Source organism: Lotus japonicus, chromosome 4 (genome assembly GCF_012489685.1).
Source record: "Lotus japonicus ecotype B-129 chromosome 4, LjGifu_v1.2".
NCBI classification, from domain to species: Eukaryota; Viridiplantae; Streptophyta; class Magnoliopsida; order Fabales; family Fabaceae; genus Lotus; species Lotus japonicus.
In genome coordinates, this window is record NC_080044.1 from 77759139 (window position 1) to 77778799 (window position 19661).

The 19661-nt window shown below is 38.6% G+C and overlaps 3 protein-coding genes across 3 annotated transcripts; 1 reads left to right on the forward strand and 2 right to left on the reverse strand.

The window, feature by feature from the left end:
* The first annotated feature begins 7065 nt into the window (after positions 1-7065).
* On the forward strand, positions 7066-9612 carry LOC130713723 (protein SOSEKI 2). Its single transcript, XM_057563520.1, has 4 exons — positions 7066-7575; positions 7708-7820; positions 8113-8929; positions 9211-9612. The coding sequence occupies exons 1-4, from the start codon at positions 7310-7312 to the stop codon at positions 9344-9346; spliced, it is 1332 nt and encodes a 443-aa protein (XP_057419503.1). The 5' UTR covers positions 7066-7309; the 3' UTR covers positions 9347-9612.
* Positions 9613-9831: 219 nt separating this feature from the next.
* Positions 9832-12162, reverse strand: LOC130712776 (protein NEN4). Its single transcript, XM_057562593.1, has 5 exons — positions 11646-12162; positions 11445-11491; positions 10801-10864; positions 10519-10692; positions 9832-10313 (listed from the first exon to the last, which is right to left on the reverse strand). Exons 1-5 carry the CDS (start codon positions 12102-12104, stop codon positions 10221-10223), a joined length of 837 nt encoding a protein of 278 aa, XP_057418576.1. The 5' UTR covers positions 12105-12162; the 3' UTR covers positions 9832-10220.
* A 3301-nt stretch (positions 12163-15463) lies between these two features.
* LOC130713316 (bifunctional aspartate aminotransferase and glutamate/aspartate-prephenate aminotransferase-like) lies at positions 15464-19293 on the reverse strand. Its single transcript, XM_057563090.1, has 10 exons — positions 18774-19293; positions 18464-18701; positions 18277-18370; positions 18082-18185; positions 17125-17373; positions 16926-17039; positions 16607-16690; positions 16265-16435; positions 16033-16146; positions 15464-15744 (listed from the first exon to the last, which is right to left on the reverse strand). The coding sequence occupies exons 1-10, from the start codon at positions 18902-18904 to the stop codon at positions 15604-15606; spliced, it is 1440 nt and encodes a 479-aa protein (XP_057419073.1). The 5' UTR covers positions 18905-19293; the 3' UTR covers positions 15464-15603.
* Positions 19294-19661: the final 368 nt, after the last annotated feature.

Below are 19661 nucleotides of genomic sequence, written 5' to 3' on the forward strand. Positions count from 1 at the left end.
AAAAGGGTATTTATAGAAGAAAAAGGAAGAGAGAGAATGAGTGGGAAAGATTGTGAAGGGTCGTGGGATCGTGGGATCGTGGGATTTGAAATTTGAAAAGGTATGAAACGAAAAGACATAACTCCTCGAGACGCACAACTGCATTTATGGCAAATGATAACAAAATCCCGGAAAAGAAGGATACGTGCGTCAGTTGAAAAGAAGTGATTGACGGGTGTGATAACGGCGATGTATCAACAAATATAAAAATGGCGACATATAAAGGAACATGAAAATGGCGAGAATTCATAAGCAAGAATGCGACGACAGGCCCATGACTACAAAGAATGGCGATATACTGTAAAGACGTTTCGACTCAACTTACTTAAGCCTCATGTCTTGGGGGCATGTGGACTGGGCGAAAGAACGGCGACACAATTATCAGAAGAACGAAGTAATGATAAAGGCAGGCGACGAAGCAACGTATAAAGACATTTCGACTCAACTTACTTAAGCCTCATGTCTTGGGGGCATGTGGACTGGACGGGATATAAGTATCCCTTATTCCCGCCCAAGTCGAGCATTTAGATGAACGAAAGCAGCCATGGCGGGGTTTGTGGAACAACGTCGAAGCCCGCCCTTCTTTTGGATGGGTCCACGCGCCAGCTGGAAGATTCCTTTAGTTTTGTCTTATATGTTAGGGCTGAGCATGGGTCGGATTCGGGCGGGCTCGGGTGAAACGTATCGGGTTTGGGCGGGCTTGAATCTAACTTATTCAAAACCAATTCCGCCCGTGGTAGATTCCGGGTGTGTCGGGTCCGGGTAATCCGGGTTGACGGGTGGCTCGGGTGGGTTGAGGCGGGTTCAGCCACCACTAAACGGAGAAGATCAACCAGAAAAATAAAACAGAGGAGAATATGTGAATTTGAAGAATGATTGAACAGAGACATTCAAATAATTACATACACGGAGATCAACTAAAATCAGAGAAGATTCCATGAAGAAAAATACTTAGAAGATCATCAACTGAAATAAAATACAAAGATAGAGCCAAATTTCATCATTGCAAGTCTTAGATGTGCAATTTTGGTCCAGATCCACAACGACACTATGTATCTACCATCGTGCATGTCCAGATTGAGTCAACATCTTAAAGATCTAAGCGACAGAACCACCACTTTCAGACTCACCACCCCTCCACAGCTTCAGGTTCATCGTGTGCGACTGTGCGTGCCCAGCTTCACCCAACAGAGAATAACAGCTTCAGGTCCATTGTCAGTTACACACGGTGCTCCTCCACTTGAATCGCCCCTGCGATGGTGGTGTCATCGTGCTATCAGTGCTTCTTTTTTGTTGTCACTTCGTAAGCTCTTTGTTCAGATGATGCGGTGATAAGGTAGTGTTTAGTTTCTTGTGAGGAAATAGAGAAACAGATTGAGATGAAATGGTCCAAGAGAAGTAGAGCAAGATGATATACCTGGAGAAGAAGGAGATTGCAGTTACGGTGGAGATGGAGAGCTTGAGGAAGATGCGCAGCCGCACTTCCCAAGCTAGAGCTGAGTGACTGAGTGTGGTGTTTTCAAATTTGTGTTACTTCAGTTACGGTGGAGATGGAGAGCTGAATGACTAATGTGAGCTTATATATCTAGGGTTTAAGGTGCTTCAGTTCACAGTTCACACACAGATTTGGGCCATGGGCCGTGGCTGCTAAAAAAATATCTGATTCTAATAATGAGCACGGGTCGGGTTGGGTTTCGACGGGTTTTAAAAATTCAACCCGAACCCGACCGTTCCTACCCAACTGGAACCTTGACAGCTTGACCCGGTATAATGTATCCGACCCGACCCGCCCGTTCATGCTGTTTTGGGCTCGGTTTAGTCGGGTTTGGGTCGGGTCAAATAAACCTGCTCAGCCCTATTATATGTATAGAGGCTTGGGCCCCGGTTGTCAGGCCCAAGTACAGTGAAAGTCCACATTATGATCATTCCCTCTATAAAAGGAGAGGTCAACCCCTTGTAAAAAGTACCTTTTGAACATTTAATGAGAATATTCCTTTTGTGATATTTTTAGTATTCTGCTAGGGTTTACTTTCTGTCAGTCTCCGACGTCAGATCTCCCTAGTACAGAACAGATGGGTTTAATCACCTTTTAAACAATACATGTAACTAATTTTGATCTTTCTCTTTCTCTTGCTTCCCTCCATTTCACCTCATTCAATCTTCTTCCCCTAATCCAGACAAAGCCTAAAGTCTAGCTTCGATCTGATGTGATGTTAGTGTTATATTAGTACACATATATGCTTATATATATATATATATAGGGCCCGTTTGGTGGACAGGATAGGATAGGACAGGATAATAATCATATCCTGTTGTTATCTGTTGTTTGTTGTGCCAGCAGGATAGGATAACACTATCATGTCTCATATCCTATCCTGTCAATCATGTGTAAAAGTTATCCTGAGGGGGAGCTAGGATAGAACAGGATAGGATACCAGTTATATATTTTCTTTCAGTATCCTAACTCCAAATTAATTTATTTTAATATTATATTATTTATAATTTATAATAATATTAATTAATAAATATAAAAATATTAATTTAACTAAAATAAATAATAAATAAAATTATTATTCATAAATAGTAAAATAGACTACTCACTTACAAATATTGATTTATTAATAATAATAGACTAATTTAATATTTTCATTCATATTATTTAAAAATTATTTATCTACTTATATAATAATTTAAAAATAAAGTATTTTTGAAATAATAATATTTTTAATTTAGTTAATTTTTATTGTTTATCATGTGTCACAACTAAGTGGAAACCATTGATTACAAATATTGATTTTTAATAGTAATAGATTAATTTTCTATTTTCATCTCCTATTATTTAAAACTACTTATCTACTTATATAATAATTTATAATTTAAATATAAAGTGCTTTTGAAATAATAATATTCTTAATTTAGTTAACTTTTTTTGTTAATTATCACGTGTCACAACTAAGTGAAAACCAATTGGTTAACTGCATAATTTTATTTAAAATATAGGCTATCTTCAAAACAATAAAATAAGCTAATTAAAAATTTAAATTAATTTTATTTATTTTAAAATATAGACTTATTCATGAAAATGTAAAGAAATTAAATTTAATAGAATGATCAATTTTAAATGTATTTTTTATTCAAATATAAAATCTGATACATTTTTCCTTATCATATCCTGTCGTTATCATGTGCACCTCAAACACAGGATATGATAAGAGTTTATCCTGCTCTTATCCTATCCTGTTGCTATCATGTTCACATATCATATCCTATCATATTCTATTCTAACCACCAAACGGGCCCATAATGTGAAGAAGGACGTTGCATGGATTGTATCCCAATGACAATGTTTAATTCCAATTTATTACTCGGCAAGAGTACTACTAGAGTAGTGGGGTATGTATAAGGAAGCAAATTAAAGCTGCAGAGAAAAAAGTGCAGAAGGGGGGCCGCGGTATGTACGCATGGCGAGACCACCATCTATCTGTGCATGTTCGAAGGGTCAACGCATAATGTATATCCACCAAAGCTAATTAGGAGCTTCCAAGATCCAACATGCAATTGCAATGTAAACATCAGTTCTACTTCTATCCAACCAGGTCTGAAAACTCTCTGTCCCTGTTGCCCTTTTTCATCATCATCGATAAATGCACCCAGCGACAGGCATTACCTCTAAAAATTAAGGAAAATGATGTTTTCACTACCCATTTTCGTCTTCAGTCCAGATAGAGATGAAAACGGACATCACCTTAGAATCCACCTCAAAGCAAACTGGTAACTGGAAGATAAAAACAATCTAGGTTTTCAATAGGTAAAGGTTGGAACAAAAGGTGAAAGTGAAAAAAGTGAATTTGGTGTCAACCATGAATGGGGAGTACTATAGTGAAATTGGTAAAAAGCTCACCGTACTAAGCAATCTAAGGCAATAGTCACTGTCGTTTCAAATCAGGAACAGAGTGATCGAGGAGTAAAGTCAAAATTAAATTTCATTGATTGAGATTTGAGAGTGAGACCATCTCTTCATCTTTTGCTTTCACCCACACCTCCTCCTCCTTTGTCATTGTGACTTTCTAATTAACGGTCCTTTTTAAAAGGAATCTTACCCTGCATTGACATGTACCATCCTGATTTTACTGCTTTTTTTAAGGTCTATCAACTATAGTCTATAGGACTGTGTCTCATCTCATCTCATGCATTGAAATATGTACAACGATATTAAATGACACATGCAACTCCACTGTTTCCATTATTATTTTTTCAAAAAAATAAGAAATAATCACTATGTTTTTTGAATAATCACTATGTTTAAAGGTACAATTTTAATGCATGAATGATTAGTATATAGTTTTTTTCTTTTTTTCTTTGAAACTTATAGTATAGAGTTAATCATGTGATAAAGAAGAATGAGTTAATGCTGTTATGAACAAATGATCAAAAACTTAAATTATTAGATAAATGAAACATGAATTATTATATTTTTAATATGGTAAATTACGTGGTATCCATAAAATATTTTCGGTATGGTACCCACATTGAGTAATTTAATAGATGATTATTATATTTTTTTAGGTAAATTTTACATTTTCGCACTTCATTTTACTATTTAATTAATTTCATCTCATGAAATTTGTTTTTTAATGAAAAATTGTTTAGTTGTAGAGATGAACGATGATGATTGAGATGCGTGCAAAATGACCATGATTGACGGATGAACAAAGCCTAAAAAAACACAACCTACAAATCTCATGTTTTTAAGAATGAAACGTTGCATCATAACGATAAAATAACATCAAAATTATAATTTGTACATGCTTCTTTATTATTGAATTATCTCATTTTAGGTATCATACCTTGATTTGGGTTAAGGTACCATAGCAAACACCTTTTAATATACATAATTCAGTGATAATACGTGAACCGGCCATCAATGGTGTTAAAATATCTATTTCTTGGCTGTTTTAAACGGTTACAAAATGAAAAATTTAAAAATAAAATAATAATAAAGCACATTTGATGACAATTTAAAACCGCCACAAATATAAGTGTCTCTGTATTTTTCATTATGCAATGGTTCATCGATCATTTTTGTATGTAATTAGTTACACATTAGATCATATGTAATGTAAGGCTAATTATGTTTTTTTTAACTAAATTAAAAGTTTGTTTTTGATATGGTCATTGGATGTACATGTAAAAAAAATTATAGGCTTAATTCCACTTTGAGCCCCTGATCTTTCAAAAATGAGCGATCGGAGCCCCCCGTGTTTAAACGTAGCGGTCAGGCACCCCAACGTTTAAAAAACGAGCGTTCCAAGCCCTTCTGTTAAGTGCCGTTAGTTTGACCAAACTGAGCAAAATACATATTTATTAATCACAACATTTAATTTATGATAATTTTAATTAAGTTAATTAAAACCTAATTCCCCATAATTTCTCATCTCTCTTCTTCATCTTCTACCTCCCAATTTTAGAAATCAAAACCTCTTCCTCCATATCTTCATCCGTGCATCTCCATCATCTTTGTCTCTGTAATTTTGCTTCTGAACAAATTGAAAATTGAGAAGCCAGAATCTAATTTTCCTCCTCCCCTTCGTCCCTAAGATGGAATTTTCCCACCAACCCACCGACAACCACCACAGAAGAACCCAGGTTTTGCATCCCTTTGGCCCTGATCTCCTCCCTCTCCTCTCTCCCCCACTTCATCTCCACGCCCCCCTATCACCACTGTCCACCATTTTGTCTCAGTCACCTAAACCCAGAACAACCTGCAACCCACCTTCTCTTTCAACTCAGATCTGATGGTGGTGTTTGTTATTCACTCCATCTTGGAAGACATTGACTTGGTTGCATGTGGGTTTTTCCTACAGGGATGTAAATATCCAATACCCAAATTATTCAAATTGGGGGAGAGGGATTGTTGAAATCCAACACATCACACATGCTTCAAATTTCACGGAGGAAATCAAACTTGCGCTTCAAACCTGGTTCAGTGATGTGGGTATATTGTGATGGGTTCGATTTGAATTGGGATTTAGGGATTTTGCTCGATGAAGAAGAGGGGTTAGGTTGTTGGTTCGTGTTTTTTTTCTCAATGTTTTTCAGATTGAGATTGGTGATTTTGGGGGATTAAAGGGTAGAGAATTAATTGTTTCTGGAAATTGATGGGTTTTTCCTTACAGATTTCTGGCAAGTGTTGGAGAGAAATGGAGGAAAGAAGAAGCCGAAGAGCAGTGGTGGCGACCATGAAGAAGAAGATGATGTTGTGTGGTTTTAGGGTTTTCAGAGAAAAATGGAGAAGAAAGTGAGAAATGGAGAGATGTCGAGATTGAAAGAGAATGGGGGGGGGTTGGGTAAAAAATAATAATATTAAAATGAAAAAAAAAATCCACGTCACTAGTTCCGTTGGTCAAACTAACGACACTTAACAGAAGGACTTGGAACGCACGTTTTTGGAACGTTGGGGTGTCTGACCGCTACGTTTAAACACGAGGGCCCCGATCGCTCATTTTTTAAAGATCAAGGGCCCAAAGTGGAATTAAACCAAAATTATACTAATAATGTACATACATCAAATTATTTCTTTTACTATTAAGTTCTTACCACCTCTTTTTTTGTGTGTTTGAAGTTCATATCACCTTTTGGCTTTTGTAGATAACAACAAATTCAGACACAATTAGCAGAGTTATGTCTCTTAAACACGCTGACAAAAATTCTAACTTGCCAAAATTTAAAAAAATTTGTTGACATAACATAACCCTCAAAATACACTTTAGTGACCTAGCTCCTATGACTTCAAATGGATTAATCACTCTCTATTGACTTGTGGATATCATTGTGCACACACCTAAAATAATAAATACACTTACGTTATTTAGACCGTTAGATAGTTTTATAAAAAAAAGACCTTTAGATAGTTAAACACCTCAGAAATGTCCTCATTTTTTGTTCTCTCTTTTTTATGGCATCATGTCACATTCATTATCTTCTCTTCTTTCCTCTCTTAAATGTGTACACTATACAAACAATTCATTGCGAAAAAAAAAAAAAGGAGGATATAATCTTTTGTAGATGAGTTTCTTGTCCATGGCACATTAATCACAACACATTAATTATCGAACGTCTCTCTCATTCTTGGTCCTTTTAAGTCAATTTCTCGAGTGAGCATATTTCAGAAGGACATTGGGTCCTGTTGAGAGCATTTGGGGTCCCTTCATTCATTCCTCAGACACAATAACAGGGAGGAATAGAATTTTGTGTTGTTGGAGGAGCAAGCATGGATCAGCATCAGGTTCGTCCACACAGATGTAGTAGCAGAGACACTAGCCCAGACCGTGCCAAAATTTGCAGGAAGGTCATCAAGCCCGCCAGAAAAGTTCAAGTTGTTTACTATCTATCCCGCAATGGCCTCTTGGAGCACCCCCATTTCATGGAACTCACCCTTTTGCCTAACCAACCTCTCCGTCTAAAAGATGTGTTCGATCGACTCATGGTGCTTAGAGGAAGTGGCATGCCTCTGCAATATTCATGGTCCAGCAAAAGGTACATTAATTTCACAAATACATGATCTTGTTTTGTTCTGTTTCCTCTGTAATCACTATGTTTCTTCTACATTCACACTTGGTGTTTATTCAATTAGAATGTCACAAATTAAGATCACAATGCCAATTTCAGGAACTATAAGAGTGGTTATGTGTGGTTCGATTTGGCACTCAAGGATGTCATATACCCCTCAGAAGGAGGAGAATATGTTCTCAAAGGATCTGAACTAGTTGAAGGATGCTCTGGTAATTAGCCTCTTCTTTTCTCTTGAAAATCATCAATATAACAATAATAATAATAATAATTGTACAAAGAGCAAACTCAGTACTATACAGCTCTTGCTATATGCGCTAGGTCTAAGGAAGTGTCAGAGATATGATATAATCAGTCTTACCTTACATTTTTGTAAGAGATTGAAGTGACCACAATGTCACATAGCAACAACCCTTATCAATTATCATTACTAATTCCTAAAGTTAAAAACACAGTCAAATTCTAAGTGATTGATCTTTTTTGTTTATATGTGGATTAATGCAGAGAGATTTCAACAACTTAATGTGAGTAACAAAAATGGCATTCATGAACCGCCAGAAACAAACTACGGTTACAATGCAAAGAGCAAGGTGCTGAGCAACAGGCAACAACAGAAGGAAGCTGAAGAATACGAAGAGTACGAAGAGCAGGAAGAAGAGAAAGAGTTCACGAGCTCCACTACCACACCGCACTCTCGTTGCTCCAGAGGTGTATCAACCGAAGAACTTGGCGAAGATGAAGACCGCCACGAAGCTCTTCAAAACAACACGAAAACAGAGAAGGTGGTTGTTACTAATAACGTTTCGTCACGTGGTAATGTAACTAATGTTCCTCCTCCGATGAAGAACCATTCTGCTGCTGCGGCGAGTCTGGCGGAGAAGCTGAACCGGAGGGTGGTGGTACCGGTACAGAGCAAGCAGCGGTTCGGTGGCGAGTTAGGGACTGAGTCGGCGACGTCAGCGGCGCCGAGTCGATACTCTGCTCTGCTGCAGTTGATAGCGTGTGGAAGCTCGGGCCCGGAGTTCAAGGCGAGGACGCAGCAGGAACCGCGGGTGAGCAGTGTGGGGACCACTGCAAGCAAGCAGAGACAGAGCGTTGACAGGAGGGATCAGAAGGCGTTTATGATGAGCTGTGAGGAGGAGGAGGAGGAAGAGGCGGTGGCGATGATGATGAACCGCGTGTCGGAGAATCCGAGGTTGATGTTGGGGAATTTGCAGAATGCAGAGGAGAAGGAGTACTTCAGTGGGAGCTTGGTGGAGATGGAGTCCATGAAAGCCAACCATCCAGTGCTCAAGAGATCCAACTCCTATAATGAAGAAAGGTTAGAAGGTTCTTTACTGAATGTTTCGACACACGGTGGAAAATCACAGTAAACATAATCAATTTACTTACGCTTTTGTGATTGTCTACCGTAATTTTGACTTTTGTTTGTGTGTTTTTCCATGTATACACAAACATGAATTTAGTCTCTATCTGAATTTTTTGGATGTATATGTGGAAATCTTTTACAGGTTATTCAGAAGTTTGAATTAATTTTGAGGAAAATTGATGTGATTATAGGATTTTGAATTAATTTTGATAAAAGAGCTTATTAATGTATAGGAGGAGCAAGCTGGGGGTGGAGGAAGTGAAGCTGAAGAAGGAAATGGAAGAAGAGAACAGGGAAAGGAAAGGAGGAGTGAAAGAGAAATGCATCCCTATCAAGAAATCTTCCAAAGAGAGCAGCAGGAGATGGTGATGTGGATACATCTGATTCTGAGCATATGAATCTAAGTTAAGACTAGTTTATTTATTGTGGAATTTAATTTGTAATTAATACACTAGTAATTAAGGGTTGTTGTTGCCTAATGCTATGGTTAGTTAGTTTGCTTTTTCATTAGTGTAGCTGCTGTTACAAATTAAATTGAAGTGCATTTGTTTGTTGTGGCTCTAGATCATTAGCCTCACTTGGGAGTCGACAGTTGTAGAAAGAATAGACAGAGAGTCCAAGTAAAACATATTAATCACTTCAATAATTTCAACAAAACAGTTGATCTATACCTGTAAGAATCTAATAATGAAGACCAAGAATATGTATTGTCTATACCTTATTTCATTCTAGGTGACCAATAATTTTGTTTATAAAAGTCAAAAAGTGAGTGTAATTCACAGTTGAACACACTGCTATACAATTAAATGGTATACCAGTCCTGACATAATAGCTGGAGTAGATGTGAAATTGAATACTTTGATAACAATTCATTTTGATTTCCATTTACAAATACTGGTGTTGCCACCATCTTTCATTTACAATAAGTATGCACAAGAATTTGAATAAATGAATGAATTAGTTGTATATACAAATGAATTTGAAGCATGGACATTTGAAGTCTTTAAACATCTGCAGATCGTCCTGAAATAACACCCTGGCATCTTGGTCATGCATATATGATATATCTTCCTTTCACTCTGCCAACTCAACAAAATGTGAGACATTTCTCTTCCCAAAGCCAAGGACTTTCTCAACGTAGAGCATTTTTTTAAATCCTTCTACCATAAGTCAGAATCAATTTTGGATAGAAGCTTTTGCATCCTGTTTTCTGAGAGCAGCTTCCATCTTATCAATTTCTTCATCACCTCAGCAGTGAATGAGAATGCTTCAATAATTGTTGTAGTGGTGGTTGCCCTTGTGCTTTACACAACAGGCCCTTCACTCTTTCTGTCACCTGTGTTTAAAGAAGTTTCATTACCAATGTTAGCAGCTGATTGATCTACACCACTTAATAATAATATATATGTTTGGAAATCCTTTTTATTGATTTTAAAGCCAAAATTAATACCGGAAATAAGCTTATGTGAGTTAATTCAAACAAATTAAGATGAATATGCTAATTAACATGCTTATACTTGAAAAACAAACATTAAATTAACCTTTGTCAAACTTCCCCTAGTATAGGGGACTGTTCTTTGAAATGCTAATGAAGTTGGGGGAGATTTTCTGCTAGTCTCTTCTTTGCAGGGTGATTTCCCATTGGTTCTGCTCCTTGTCATAACACTGGAAGAGCCGTGCCACTTGCTATGCAATGTGTTTGGTAGACTAGATTCCTGATTTACACAAAAGCCACAATAAGCGTGTGAGAATCATGCATGTCGTTGGAATCTTTGCACTCAAATTTAAGCAATCAGAATAAAATATGAAGGTAAATTGCACACCAGAAACAACACTGTTGCACAGTTCTTCAGGACCTCCAAGTTCATGCGAACATCATCTAGGCTTCTGCTTCAAAATCATTCAAATTTTGAAGCAATTAATAAACTGAAAGCACATTATCATGTCACCATCATAAACACTAGACTTAAATGTGTTTGGTTCTCCCTTAGGAAACCTTAGAGTAAAATCAATTTGGGTTACAATTAATATTAATGTATGAGAGTCATTTTAGAGTAGTTCAATGCCAAAATCATGTTTGCTTGAGGCTAGAGAGAGTAGCTTATGTGTAACAAAATCAATAATGAAATTCATGTTTGGAAAATTGAATACACAGTAGAAAATCACTGTGAGCCAAAATCATGGAGAACAAAAGCAATTACCCTTAGATATTGTTGTTGTCCACCATGATTTTGACTTTACCGTGGTTTTCCACCATGTATCCAAACATGAATTTTATTCAAAATCAATTGTGACAACGATGATCCAAAGGCGCCCTTAGTGCATGTTTGAAAATCTTTCTACAAATGATTCTAAAGCTAAAATCAATTACGAGAAGCTTTTGCCTTCAGTGAGCTTCTAGATATCAGAATCAATTATGAGGGAAGAGAAGCCGATCCAAATATGCTATTAGTAATGCTTAGCATACCTGTGCTTTTGTTGCCCCAGGCCAAAATAAGAAGCCAATGTTGCCATCTGTGCATAAGTACAATACTGGTTAAACTCAAAGAACTTGAAATCGTGAGGAACTAATTAGATTTTGCTGCTGTACAATACTGGTTAAACTCAAAGGACTTGAAATTGTGATGAACTAATCAGTTTTTGCTGCATTTGTTAACAATTAACATACCTTCATATTACCAGCTCTTCTTCCAAATTTCTCAGTTAAGACCCCCAAAGAATCAATCATTCCAACAGGCACTGGTGGGGGCCTATTGATAGCATCAAATGCTTCTCTGATCCTGACACAATCAAATCTTTGAATGTTATGCCCTGCCCACACCCTCCCATTCAAGATGCTGAAAATCCTGTCTGCAACATCCTCAAAAGATGGTGCATTTTTCACAGCTTCACGTGTTATCCCCTCCAATCTGCTAGATTTCACTGACACCACAGTAAGATCCTTTGGCCTTATCAATGTGGTGAAGCTCTCAATCTCGCTGAGTTTGTGAGGATCAACAACCATTGCACCAAATTCCAGGACACAGAACCTTTGTCCAACTTTTCTTGGCACTGTGGTTTCCAAATCAAAGAACACAATCTCAGGTGCTTGTTGTTGCTCATTGCATGAATTAGAGAACTCCATCATCACTATACTTCTTCAATTTCTTTTTGGTTTGTTTTGTTTCCTTTGTATTCAACATGGTTTCATGAGTTAACTATTTATAGATGATGTTTGGAAAGGTACGTGATCCTTTGGAACAGAAAAGCACATGTAGAAAGAAACCCAATGCTTTTGTGTCAAGGTTAATTACAAAGGTTGGCATGAAGGGGAAGAGCTACTTAGCATATTTTGACATGGATAATTAAGATTCCCTTCCTTCTTTTTTTCTTTCCTTCATTTCCACGCTCTCTCATTTTCCCTCTGTTTGTATTGCCTGTGAAACAGGAAACTTGCAATGAAACGTTAACCTTAGCAATTGGAAAACTGGTTGTCGTTGGACATGTCAAGCGGTCTCCTAGTTCAGAATTATTCCGTGCCGAAATAAGTATATGAAATGCTGGCATATGCTACAACATGTTATGTCAATTAATCCACGTCAATGTTGCCAATGGATAAAGTTCCAACTATATGGTGATTTGGATATGTACTTTTATGCCTATCTATTGCCACGTCTAAAATCTGTATACACTTGTTCATAAATAAAACATGTAATTATCAATGTTCAGAAAACCGGACCGGTCATCAAACCGGTCAAGTCACTGGTTTGAGGTTTAAAGGTTCAACCGGGGTTCAACCAAGGTTCAACCGGTAATAATTAAATAATAATTTTTTAATAATTGTGTGTATTATACTAAAAAAAATGAATATTTTGTCACTATATATAATTTCTTACGTACTCTAAAAAATTCAAATCAAGAACCACATGATGTAGCGTCAGACTAGACTAGGATAGCTAATGTCCTTGGAAATGTAAGCTAGGTACTACCTTGGTAGTTGGTATGTGTTTTGGTGAAAACCCATCACACCATCTTCTTCTTCTTTTAATTTTTTATCTACCAGCAGCGGCAGCCAATTATATTATCAGTCCCACAACCACAAAACTCCATTGAAGGCTAAGAACTAGAAAATGTTTTGATCAAACCAACTTGTTTCTTAAATGGGTCACTCCTATTTACCACTAAGGCTCCTCAAACACCACAACGTTCTTCCTCTTAGCTCTCAGTGCTTCTTTTCTTTAGTTTTACTCTCTGCAACTTCCTTATTGCGTCTGGCCGGCGGTCTTGCACCTCTACGTCAGCGACCAACGAAAGTGACACCGCGCCGTGCTGCTCACGCCTCACGCTTGCTCTCTTCCACTGTTCGAACCGCCTGCAGCCGCCGTAGAGACCACCACCGTCGTCGGAAACTGTCGTCGCAGGGAGGGAGCTTGCGTCGCTTAAGGAGAACTGGAGATTGGAGAAGGGTTTCACGTTGCGGTGTTTCTGCCTTTCTATTTTCTATTTCTTGTTTTTTTTTCAAAACTCATAATCTAAACGACGGCGTTTTGGCTTGGTTTAACTAAACCGGCCAAGCCGCGGTTTTTACCGGTTCGGCCGGTTTTCCCGGTTTGATTACGGTTCTCTCTACAGCCGGTTTTAGAGGTGTTTCGGACCGGTACTGTGCCCGGTTCCCGGTCGAACCGGTCCGACCGGCCGGTCCGGTTTTCAGAACACTGGTAATTATATTTCACAATCTTAACCTATCCTTATCAAGTTCCAGCAAATTTTTTACTCGAAATGAATTTTAACGTTCATGTGCACCGCAAACAAGCATCCAAGAAGTTGCATAAATTCCAATACTTTTCTTTCCTTTCAATTTTAGATGCAAAGGTGAAATAAAAATGCGTAAATGATGACTTATCTAAAATGTCATTTATTTTCACATGGTTGCATTTGTAAAAATATACTTTTATATAGAAACAGGTAAATTACTAACTCATTTTTACTTAAAAATATTTGCCATTTTGTAAACACACATTTTTACCTTCCTCTTTCTTTCCTTTTACTTTCTTTTCACCCACTCTTCATTTACAGCCAAACAAACCATCACTTTGCAGTTCAGACCTGAACTATTTTATTTTTAGAATTCAGACCTGATGTTGGTGTTAGGCCTGTCCATCGGTCGGGTTTGGTCGGTTTCGGGCCCAAAAAGCCCAAACCGAACGAGCCCAAGCACAAGCAAAATGGGCCCGTTTCCGACCATATACAAGTTCGGTTATGTTCGGGTGCGAGTTTGGCGAGTTACGGGTGGATCAGGTGGGTTCAAACGGGTGTTGGACCATTGACAAAAAAAGAAGTTGGACCAGAACCATTTTTAGGGTATGAATTCAAAGAAAAACTCGCAAGAAAAACAAAGAAGAGTAGATCTAGATCATACATCATACATAATACATAATACATACCCTTAATCCAGAAAATTATAACAAAACAAGAAAAATCAAAAAAATAAGGAGACAAAGGACTCAGGAAGCTCTCTTGCATGATGATTCAGGGCAGATCTGTGGCGGTGGACCATGGGTTCTTCATCCTCTTTGTCCTCCTTCAGGGTTTGTCGCCTCTGGGTTTTATCCTTGCGATTGACCGGTGGACACCCCAAGTTTTCCATTGCTTTCCTCATGCAAAAGAGATTGTTCACTTCATCCTTGCGATTTCACATCAAAATCGATGGCAATGAAGATGAACAAACTCTTTCGGATCAGAGAAGCATGGAGGTTTGAGACGTGTGAAGGAAAAAGCCATGCACTGTGGTGGTGGAGTGGCTAGGGTTTGAGAAGGGTGGTGGCAGGAGGATGAGGAGAACTGTGGAGTGTGGTGGTGGAGTGGCTAGGCCGCTAGGGTTTGAGATGTGTGAGGGCGCAGAGGATAAGGAGAAGGGTGGTGGCGGCTAGGGTTTGGAGAGAAGAAGAAGAAGGGGAGAAGGGTGGTGGTGGCGGGTTTGAGAGGTAGGGTTTGAGAGAAGAAGAAGAAGAGGAGAAGGGTGGTGGCGGCGGCGGGTTTGAGAGGTAAGGTTTTAGAGAAGAAGAAGAAGAAGAAGAAGAAGAAGAAGAAGAAGAAGAAGAAGAAGAAGAGGAGAAGGGTGGTGGCGGCGGCGGGTTTGAGAGTGAGAGGTAGGGTTTGAGAATTGAGAGAAGAAGAAGAAGAGGAAGAAGTGAAGAGAAAGAGAGAGGAGCCGGATTATTAGGTTTAGTTTAGGTTGGGTTTGGGCCTTATTGGGCCGGGTGAAATTTTTTTTTTATATTGGGTTCGGTCGGACCAGGCTCCAAACCGTAACCGACCGAACCAACCCAAATGGAGCCGGTTTTTCTCCCTTACTCAACCCGCCACCCGACCCGACCGAACCGAGAAGGCCTTTTTTGGTAGCGGGCCGGTCGGTTTCGGTCGGGCCCAAAAAAGTTGGACAGCCCTAGTTGGTGTGGGACAATTCCCTTGCACCAACCAATGCAACAAACAATAAAAAGATACAACTTTTTCACTAGAATTTCAAATAAATTATTAATGAGACAGTTGGCAACCCACTTTATTAATGGAAAAAGCCCACACAGCCTAAATAGATAACACATTGACAACCCAAAAATAAAATACAACCATTACAACAACCATTAACATTAAACAAGTGCAGCTGAGCTTAGAGGGATAAGAGCTTTCTTAATCCTCTCTACAGCAGCCTGTAGGGTAGTAAGGGATGCTGCATAAGAGATGCGAACACAAGTATCATCTCCGAAAGCACTTCCGGGCACCAGTGCTACCTGTAAGCCAAAACAGAAATACCGAAATACTCAATTATGAGACATCGAAAGTTCAACAAGTGAGCGGATTTTAATCATAATCCATAAGAGTTCGTTCACTTTTTGTCTTGAAATACGTAATAGCGTCTGTTTGCATTGGCCAAAGGATGTCTAACCATAATCATTTTTTCAGTCGTTGTTGCACTTTAAAAAGAGAAAATCATTTTTGCGAATAACAGTTGTTCTTTAATTCTTTCTTGACTTCGAACTTTTCCTGCTCATAAACTATCCCTAGAATCTTGAGTATACCTGGCCTTTATCCAGCAGATATCGACAGAGGGATTCAGAATCCTCAATTTTGCCAAATCCTTCAGCTTCTCTTCCATAGCAGAAGCTGAAATCAATGAATAGATAGAATGCTCCCTGCAAAGGGAAAGAAAGTATAAATTTATGAGTGGAAAAGCAGATGGGAAGAGGAAGAGACAAAACAAAAAGAGAATAACTATTAGGGAATAAGCAAATAAAATAAATGAATTTGCACCTGGGGTTCTGATATTTTAACACCTTCGATCTCTCCAAAACTTTTAACCAAGAAATCCCTTCGCTCCCTAAATGCTTTCACCATGGTAGAAACAGCCTCGCCGCCAGCATAGCCTAGTCCTAATGCAGCAACAGCAGCTTTCTGCGAAATGCTACTGGCTCCTGAAGTGAACTAAAATCAATAAAATGCATCAGTCAGAACATCCTGTGTAATATCAAATAGCATCAGTACACTAACTCATTTCAAATGAATGCTAAAAAGTTTCTTAAAGCTAAAGGTAATGAAGATAGGAACGATATGGAATAAGACTGGCGTGAGTGGCAAATTAAAACTGCAGCATACCTGACTTTGTATCTTTCCACATGCTGCAACAAAATGTTTTGGACCAGCGATGTATCCAAGCCGCCAACCAGTCATTGCAAAGGACTACAGTGAAATAGTTTAAAGCATCAGGAATCCAATTCAAAGGTCACAATGTCATCATTTATAACCATACTATGAAATACAGCACAGGCATTGAGTAGAAAAGAGGAACGAGGAATCAACAACACAAACACCAAAAACAAGTCAAATAAGTTATAGGAACAAGGTTTTTTTTCTGGGGTAGGGAGGATTAGTAGATACAACTCTCACAGAAAGAGAACATGACATAAAGACTAACCTTAGAAAATCCATTCACAGTTAGTGTTCTGTCCCACATTCCTGGTAGAGATGCAAAGCTAGTATGTGTTGCTGGTGCATAGATGATGTTTTCATAAATTTCATCAGAGATAACCTGCATAAATTTTTTTAAGGTTTTAAAAGCAAGGAACTGTAATCTAAGTTGCATTTGTGAACTCGTTCCGAATGTATGACTGTACCAGAAGCCTTGGGTACTTTGCTACAATCTGGGCTATCTCTTCAAGTAATTTCTTGGGGTAGACGGATCCTGTTGGGTTTGATGGTGAACAAAAAATAAGCAGTCTTGATTTCTCAGTAATTATGGATTCAAGGCGTTTGGGATCCAATAGGAAATTATCAGATATTGAGGTTGGAAGAATCACAGGTGTTGCATCAGCCATCCTTGCCATTTCTGGGTAACTAACCCAGAAAGGAGCTGGAATTATGACCTGAAATATTCACACCATAGTGAGCAAAAGGAAAAATATGCAATAATTTGTCCAAATACAAATCAAGACACATTTTTATGCATGGGAATATGTGGACAGCATGGAGTGGCTTTTTTATTTGCATAATTTTTACCCTAGTAAGCACAAGGCTCACTAGACCCATAATATCTGATAAAGTGATAAAACAGACTAACAGAGGAATAAAAGATGCAGCAAAGGCTTGAGAAAATAAAAGGCCAGAGTTGTTGAATCTTTTGAACAAACAAGGCATGTCAATAAGTTCAGGCATATTTCAGAATGATAATGCCAAAATCTACAAACATATACAAGATGGCATCCAAAGGTGAGCACAATCATCACGAGAACTTTCTAACACATCAAGGATAATGGCAAAACATAAAGAGTTTGAATAATTCAAATGACTTTGTTCCAATTAAAGTATCCCTGCACAGTTCATACCCAACCCAAATGACTTCGCATGCGGCTACGATTGGACAATCATTGGCGTCAATGGTAAAAGACATTAGCACTCACTTTGAGGCAAAAAGTGAACGGAACACTACAGATTGGGATGAAAGTTCTTTCACATTAACTCAACTGGTATTCAAACACACATTAAGTAGTATTTTCTAAAGCTTATGAGTATAAACTAAGCCCGTTTAGTCTAATGCTTATGCTTATGAGTATAAACTAGCCCACTTTACTCACCTCATCTCCTGGAGAGCAAACTGCAAGCACTGCCTGAGCAATACTCTGCTTGGCTCCATTACTAACCACAACCTGATCAGGAGTATAAGTAATCCCATTCTCCTCTGCAACAACAATTCATCTAACATATAGTCAAAACCCCATCTCTCACAATCAACAAAGAAAAGCATATACTATAATCATCATCACACTAACCCTTCAGCTTATGACAAATTGCTTGACGTAGCTCTAACGTTCCGGCATTCGGGGTGTACCTCGTGTACCCTTCACGAATTGCATTGATCCCAGCCTATCCAAAAAAGCCATTACAAAATCAACACAAAAAAAGGGGCATAAAAAACAGATTTCTACAAATGAAAAGTAGAATGCGAAGAGCGTTGACCTCAGCTACGACAGCAGGTGTGTCAAAATCAGGCTCTCCAGCCGCCAATCGAATCACGGGAACGCCAGCTTCGACGAGAGCGGTGGCTTGGTCGCTGATGGCGACGGTCTTGGACGGCTTCACAGCGTTGACTCGTGGGCTCAATGAAATGTCAATGCCCCTTTCATCAAAATCGGATTTCGCAGCCTTCACCACCGTTATTGCCCCTGAATGATTCCCCGCGTTAAACTCCATTGCTCTGCAATGAAAACCCAGAAATATTATTGATGAAAGAAGAGAGTGAGGGAGTGAAATTGGAAGAAGGACTCACTTGAGAGGAAGCGTGGTAAGGTTTGAGCAGAAGGAGAGGGATCTGGAGACGTTGCGATTTACGGCGAGACATTGGTGGTCGCCGCCGATAGGGATTCGGCATGTGGTGGCGTTGTACAGCGTGTTGGCCATGTGCGAATTGGCGAGAGAGAGAGAGAGAGTAGGTTGTGTTGTGATGAAGAAAATGGAACGCAGTGAAGTGAGACGAGAAGAAGAGGTAGATGAAGGTTGGTAGAAGGGGTTGGTGAGGGAGAGTTGGTGAATGAAGCTATGCTATTGCAGCTTCAACTTCAATTCAACTTTCTGGTAAAACATAGTCAGCTCAGCTTTGCACACATTTTTGTAGATTAAAATGGAAGGTTGGTTGTTTGCACGTTTGGTTTTGTAGTTTGCAAAAATAGCTCCTTGTATAAATGAGGGGATTAATCTTGCAAAAATAGCTCCTTGTATAAATGAGGGGATTAATCTCTTACTTTAAAAGAAAACTGACTAATCTAGGTTGTTCATTCCACCACGTATCCTTGAAACTTCGAACTCGGTGCTGCCTTGATATGATCTCTCGAGCTTTTATGTGACTGTTGAGAATTGGGTATGTGGACCTTTTCGTTTGCAACTGCTTGATTATGGGTAAGTGCTTCTAGGATGTGACGTGTTTAGACTACACATCATCTCGAGTCAGGTCCTTCCTTGGCTGCTTGCGGTAACTCTTCATAACATATACAATTTTAACTTTTCTTCTAATGACCATTCTTGCACTACCAGTTAAGATTCTTCAAACTTCGAATGATATACTGTCCAAGTGTATGCTCGAACTAGTTTGTATTCTCGGCGTAGTCTTTCCCGAATTGCATAGTTCAAATTCCATTATTTGCCTTCCTTAAGGATTGAC